Source organism: Ranitomeya variabilis, chromosome 5 (assembly GCF_051348905.1).
Source record: "Ranitomeya variabilis isolate aRanVar5 chromosome 5, aRanVar5.hap1, whole genome shotgun sequence".
Taxonomy (NCBI): Eukaryota; Metazoa; Chordata; class Amphibia; order Anura; family Dendrobatidae; genus Ranitomeya; species Ranitomeya variabilis.
This window is the reverse complement of record NC_135236.1, coordinates 30566692-30574035: the sequence shown is the minus strand read 5'-3', so window position 1 is coordinate 30574035 and position 7344 is coordinate 30566692. Positions and strand designations below refer to the sequence as shown.

General features: G+C 48.5%; 1 protein-coding gene across 1 annotated transcript; it reads left to right on the top strand.

Moving 5' to 3' along the window:
* The first annotated feature begins 788 nt into the window (after positions 1 to 788).
* Positions 789 to 1631, top strand: LOC143774772 (olfactory receptor 6X1-like). Its single transcript, XM_077262533.1, has one exon. It carries the CDS (start codon positions 789 to 791, stop codon positions 1629 to 1631), a length of 843 nt encoding a protein of 280 aa, XP_077118648.1.
* The last annotated feature ends 5713 nt before the right edge of the window (positions 1632 to 7344 follow it).

The following is a 7344-nucleotide window of genomic DNA, read 5'->3' as shown; positions in this document are numbered from 1 at the left end:
TACACTGTTCGCCCATGTTATATGGTGGTCCTTATATCTGAGTGTACCATCGTAACACCCCCCAATCAGAGTGGGATCAGGTAAGAGACTTCTACAGGATCACTAGGATATATTACAATGATTGGAGCTGGAGCATTGGGGCATTATTACTGCATAGTAGCACTGTAATGTAATGGGGACACTGTGGATGTTGCGGTTATTATGGTGGGCACTGTGGACATCAGCAGTTTTCTGGAAATATCACATTGATGTTACTTTCATCCTGATATCTTCTGTTTTGGGCTGCGGGTGCTTGTGAACAGGTGCTTGTGTGATTGGTCTCCTGCTCCAGACAGAGTGGTGGGAGAGAAGCTCCTGCTGCAGACCAACAAGCGGGGGAGAAGCTCCTTCTGCAGAAAAATCAGTGGGGAAGTAGCTCCTGTTGCAGACCAAGCAGTGGGGATGAAGCTCCTTCTGCAGACCAAGCAGTGGGGGAGAAGCTCCTTCTGCAGACCAAGCAGTGGGGGAGAAGCTCCTACTGCAGACCAGGGCAGAAGCTCCTGCTGCCTTACATCTGAATCCAGTTCAGAGCTTTGTGAGATGAGGAGGGCATAGTGGTTGATAACTGACCAATACATCTAATTTTTTGACTGCTTTTATGTCTTTGGCCTTATACTCTCTTATGTTCTGCCGTCTAGGGAATGGATAAGAAAAATCAAACAACGATCACAGAATTTTTTCTCTTGGGATTCGGAAATCTCCACAACTTCAGGATTGCAGTTTTTACTCTTTTTTTGATGATCCACATCATGGCTATGACTGCAAATGTCCTGGTGATTGTCCTGGTTGGGGTCACTGAGAGCCTTCACTCCCCGATGTACATCTTTCTCAGCCAGTTGTCCTTGTCAGAAATCTTGTTCACCACTAACATTGTGCCCAGTATGTTATGGCTAGTTCTGGTGGAAGGAGGAAAGGTATCGGTGGCCCGGTGTCTCTCTCAGTTTTATCTATTGGGCGTTCCAACCACTGCCCAGTGCTTGTTGCTGGCGGCCATGTCCTTTGATCGACATGTGGCCATCTCTAGACCATTACACTACGCCACCATTATGACCCTCAGACTTCAACTGCAGATGGTCACCTCCTGTTGGTTTTTGGGCTTCACAATGTCCTTCTTTGTATACATTTTCTTAAGCAAATTGGAATTTTGCAGCCTCAACATCATCAACCACTTCTACTGCGATATCGCTCCACTTCTACGACTGTCCTGCTCCAGTACGTCTTCTGTAGAGATGGCCACCACTATGGTGGCATTTTCTGTCCTTTTGTCACCATTCACATTTATCGTGGTCACCTACATTTTAATCATTCGGGCCATTCTCAAGATTCCATCCAGCACCGGAAGACATAAAACCTTCTCTACCTGCAGCTCCCACCTGATCATTGTCTGTATGTACTACGGGACATTGTCATCTATTTATATCTTCCCACCAAGAGATAATTCCATAAATCTGAACAAAGGTCTGTCAGTTCTCTACACTCTGGTGACTCCCTTGGTTAACCCTTTAATCTACAGCTTAAGAAACCAGGACATCCGAGGCGCCATTTTGAAAAATATTCAAGCTTTGAGGCCATGGAAAACAATAGAAACTTAGAGAGTAAAGTCCATGGATATTAATTCATATTATAACTTAAATTTCCATAAGTATTGGTTAGATAACTTGTGAATTGACGATAGAAGCAGAATACCTTATACATCTAACACCAAAGCCCCAGAGATAATAGTCCTACTCTAGAAAAACTAGAGGAAAACGCTACAGTTTTGAGATAAAGCTAGATATGTAAATTGCTGAAGCAATGTACGTCAACCTTGATCTAGAGAAATCCTTCATAGATCTTATGGGTGTGTCAGGTTTTGATCACCCAATAAGTGAAAAGTTTCTAATGGTGGAAATGCAATGAGACATAGATTCAAAAGGAGATGACTATAGAATCAGAAACATTTTCGAGAGTTGCAGAAAGGACACGAAATGCTGTTTATCTAGAGAAGAGTCATAGATTGTTCGGTGGGATGCCAATTTGAAATAACCAAAAAGTAGGCAAGCATTAGGAGAAGATAACCAAAGTTATCCAAAGTGGAGTAGTATTGATAGGTAATAGAACCGCATCACACATCCTTGATCTAGATACAAGACACAAATTGACCCTGTGTAGCAGAAAGTATGAGATGATGCCTTGATGATGTTGAAGATAACTCTAAGGCCAAGTTCACACTAGCAGTATTTGGTCAGTATTTTATTTGGAAGCCAAAACCAGGAGTGGGTGAAAAATGAAGAAGTGGTGACGTGTTTCTATTATACTTTTCCTCTGATTGTTCCACTCCTAACTTTGACTTACAAATACTGATGTAAAATACTGACCGAATATTGAATGTGTGAATGTGACCTTAAACGAATACTTTGCTGAAGTCCCCTTTGGAAGCATTCAGTCTTTTCAGATTGGAGTCTATCAGAGCGGTTCATCTAGAGTTGGCGATCTTTGCGCCTCCTTGCAGTAGCTCCACATCTGTCTGATCTCCTATTTACAGTGCCCACTTCAGGTAAACCACAGACTTTCTACTGGATTCGAGTTGTTGTGCTGAAAGGAGAAATTCCTTTTCATCTTCAGCTTTTAGCGGAGGCCTGAAGATTGTGATACAAAATTGACTGATATTTGCAGCTGTTCACAATTACTTCCTGTCAAGAATATCGCAGCCCGGGAAGGTCAAGCAGAACCACCCGCTGTGATCTTTGTGTCGAACAGCTCTCTGCTGCTCCCTATCGTACAGACAATTACACGATTGGCAGATGATTAAATGGGGAGGACGCAGGCTGTCGCCACTACTAGGCCGGTTATCCGGAAATTAACAGTGAGTGTATGGTATATACACCTCCGATTTCCTAGCAAGGAATATATGTATATACCCAACCGCAGACTACTCATCGTCACCACCAGTTGATTAGTAAAGACTGACTGGAGGCCTTGTAGGTAGCTTATGACTTTGAGGTGCAGTTTACAGAACAAAAGAAACAGAGCTATTACATTTTATATTTAATCCAAAGCGAGGCAGTGTTTATGAAAAATATACAAAAGATTTTACAAGGAGGACAAAACAATACATAATATAGAGTTACAGAAAATAAAAGGGATTAACAAAAGAACTTACTATGCTGCTTGCAGAGACAAGTCAACTTAGCAGAAGGAGAGCATTTCATTTGGGGCCGTTCAGTGAACGGGATTCATGCATTTGTAGCGCCCCCACTGCCGCAGGGCCGAGGGGTACCCGGTACCGGGCCACTGAGTCTCTGCTCTGGGGTCGTCACGGTGGCTAGACCCGGTCCGTGACCCTGCTGAGTGGCGTACAGTAATAGATGTAGGTAGATGATGGTGGTGGTGAGGCTGTAGTGGTGCGGTGCAGTAAATAACGAGGACACCAGGTTGCAGTCTCTTTACCTTTTTACTGAAGATCTATGGGTCCTCAGTCCGGAATCCGGATAACCAGGCTGCGCAAGTCCGGCCGGTCCAATGGCACCTCCAGAGTTCTCTTAACAGGTGGAAATCTGCGCCTTCCTGCTAGCGCTATGTGTTGTGGTCCTTCCCTGCTGTGCTTACGGAAAGTCCCCACAACTGTTGTGTCCGTTTCTTAAGTTCCCTCACAACTCGATTAGATGATGTTCTGCTAATCCTCCGTCCCTCCCTGATGTTACAGTTGGAACGGCACCCGTATGACGGGTAGGCTCGGAGCTCTTCCGGGACCCTAGAGTCGCCCCTCTCCACAAGTTGCCCCCCAAGACTGCATAGGTGATTTAGGTGAGACAGCCCGCCTTAGACTGACTGTCCTGCCGTAGTTTAGAGTATTGCTTGAAGCTGAATGTTGTAATACTCCCTCGGCGTTCCGGACGCCGGTTGTGCGCCTCAGTAGGATGTTGCCTCGGTCTTACAGCACGACTCCTACTGGTATTCTCCTTGTTGCTTTGATCTCGTTTCTCACTCAGCACAATCTATCTCGCTTCCAGTCCCTTCTTGGGTACCGCCGCTATACTGAGCAGGCACGGTCCCGTTACGTTCGCTCAAGTTGCCAAGCCTCTGTCAGGATCCCACCCCTGACAGGGACCCTACCGAATCTTCTCCTGCAACACCCTCTGCCACAAGGTGTTGCCTGGTTCCAACCCAGTCAGCTTTCTGTCTAACTTCCTGCCTGACCCCCAGTTTACCCTCAATGGTGGGGAGTGGCCTAGTGAATAGAACCCTTAGCTCCCCCTGGTGGCCCGGCTGTGAAATGTATTGGTGTCTGTGATACCTGGTCAGATGAACTCCTTCAGTGCCATCGGACGTACCATAGCTCCCCTTAGTGGCGGAGCCACAGTACTGCAACGACCAGGACTCTGGGGCGCTGCACTCCCCCCCCGGTTAAATCCAGTACTCCTGGACTGGGAAGAAAACAACAATACAGGTTAGCAAAAAGACATACAATTTTGTTGAGTGCAATAACAATAAGTATACTTAAACAGAGCTTCCCTTTATGGGAGGTGAGGACACTTGAACGTTACAAACATGGTTAGATATCATAGCAACATGCTATAAGTAACTTTTCTTACCCAACCGGGTATTCTACTTAGTACAAATGCTCGAACAATAATTTAACATTGCCTTTAAGGATGTACACTCTGAATCCACTAAAGACCTTCTTATAATCACATTATAAGGCAATTTTAACTTTTCATTCTCCTTCTTTAAATCTGCAGGACCGCCTGTCCTAACGGCACCAGACCTTCTGCCTCTCCTTTCTGTTACAGGACCGCCCCGTTCAGCCCGGGCCTACTGCCTTTTCAACTACTATACACAGTATAGAACATAACATTACTTTCAGTTATGGATCAATGAGCCATCTCTATATGGCTCCTAAGAGGACTCACTAACTAACCCCGTACGGGTTCACTGTCTGTCCCCAGGTTTCTATCATCATTATTAAACATTTCTCACAATTAACTTGTTAAATACACATAACTTCTTCATATAAGCATCTTCATCATTTTCTTTTGTCAAGACATTATTACTTTCTGTCTTAAAGCAATACCATTCTTTAAATGCAACAAGTGAACGTCCCCTTTAAAAGGTGACCAAGTCTCTATGAGGTAGCATATCTTCTCAAGCTACCAGTCCGTACTCAGCAAAGGCTCCGGTGCGGTAACTTCACAAAGAGTCTCTTGTTAAGTAAAACCAGTAGGGAGCACCTTTAAGAAGGTGCAAACTATTTACAAGCAGTTTGTATCATGCACTGTTCATGATTGCGGCAGTTCTGGAAACTTGTGCAAAACTTAGAAAAAGTAAACAAAACTATAGGGATCCCGGGTCAACAAAGGGATCCCTTTAAGAGTTAACCCTGGACGGGTCTAGCAAAATCAGGAATCAAACAAACAGTTAACGAACTATTTACATGTGCAGAATACTGAGACATTTACTCAAACCACCCAGGAGGCAGCACCGGCGGAGGCAACCCCTTTGGGTATTGCGAGCCGCCTGGTACTGCATAAGGGGGTCTGTCGTCCCATCTGGGGGTCTGTGTACCCACAGTCTTCAGCTCCGCAGCAGCACGGGCACCACCCACCGAGAGAGGTGCCTCCTTGGCCACGAGGGTGGTGGAGGTGACAATGCTGCATGTCGTGGTCTTGACCATAGTGCACGTGGGGGTGTCTTCGGTGGTCCTGGCAACGACCACGGGCTGACCGCAAGGGGACACCTTTGCTACAGGGGTTAGCTTCACTGGCACCCTAATCGGAGGCATCGCAGGGGTTGGCTCCTTGCGGACATTCAGGGCAAACCACCCTTTTTCCCCAAAGTGCCTGGTGTATGAGACTTCATCCCCCGGATAGAGATCCCGGCCTGGGTGGCCCTCCCTGAGGTGCGACTCAACATCCCTCCGGTTCACAAACACCTCCGCATACAGACCCGGTTCTTTGATAAAGCCCCAGCCCCCACGGAGCTTGAAGGTGGTGATGATGCCCTGCCTGCGCAGGGCCTGGTGAGCAGTGGGGTCTTTGCGGGCCCGGTCCTTGACCGCCAAGTCTTTCCGATGGTAGGCCTCCAGCCCGGCCTGGTACTTTTTTTCCTTTTCCTTCCACTGCTGCTCTAGCTGGACCTGATATTCTTCCCAGCTTAGGGCCTGCACCATCTCTCCCTCCTGGGTCTCCACCCCGGGGAACCCCATAAGATTGGATCCGGGGTTCACCCAGCGGCACACTGTGCGCTCCGCGTGGACCTCACACAGCAGGGAAGTGGGGGCGATTGGGGCTCGCATACGGTGTTCCATGCCCGTGGCTTCCTCCCATGGTAGCAGGCGTTGGAGTTTATGGGTTCCCGGGAGAGGTGGTGCTGCTACTGGACCCACCAGCAAACCCTCGGCCAGCGGGACGGGGTCGGCGGACTCACCAGCCGATGCAGGTTCCTCCTCCACGGCGGGTTCCTCTGGCGGTGTCAGCGAGGATCTCAGCAGTCGCTCCAGTAACGGTGCAGGATCCGGCGCCTGAGGACCTTCTTCCGGCGCTGCCTGGTGCGGAGCCTGGGCCTTCATGTTCAGCTGAAGGAGCTGGTCGAGCAAGCTCTCCATCTCAACTCGCAGGAGTTCGGTGCTGTCCACGGAGAACGGGCTGCTGTGCTCATCCGGGTAGTTGGGGGAAACTTCCACTTCAACCCCACTGTCAGGTTCGGAGCTGCTGGCCATGGCGTCCTCCACGTGGGTCACTTCCTGGTCTTTTTCCCGCTCTCTCCTTCGTGGGCGGTGTCGTTTTCTCGATCTCTGCCCTCCATTGAGGATCAGGAGGCGGATCTCCGCTGCTGACGGACACGTCCTCACAGTGCAGAAATATTTAGACTGGGCGGCCATTGTCTTTCGCGCTCTCCAGCTTGCCTACGCCCACTCCACGCCCCTCTTCTTCTCCTGCGTTCTCCTCAGCGCTGTAATGGCGGCGGATTTTGGCGGCAAGTGGCACAGCACAGTCTTTGCAATAAAGTACAGTTCTAAGCACAATAAATCACAGTTCCAAGGCACACGACCTGATTCTTCAGGCTTAAGTAAATCCTGTTCATGACGCCAATTTGTAGCGCCCCCACTGCCGCAGGGCCGAGGGGTACCCGGTACCGGGCCACTGAGTCTCTGCTCTGGGGTCGTCACGGTGGCTAGACCCGGTCCGTGACCCTGCTGAGGGGCGTACAGTAATAGATGTAGGTAGATGATGGTGGTGGTGAGGCTGTAGTGGTGCGGTGCAGTAAATAACGAGGACACCAGGTTGCAGTCTCTTTACCTCTTTACTGAAGATCTATGGGTCCTCA

What these genes read in the sequence shown, in the direction of transcription:
- LOC143774772 (XM_077262533.1), top strand. Translation starts at nt 789, where the DNA reads ATGGCTATGACTGCAAATGTCCTGGTGATTGTCCTGGTTGGGGTCACT.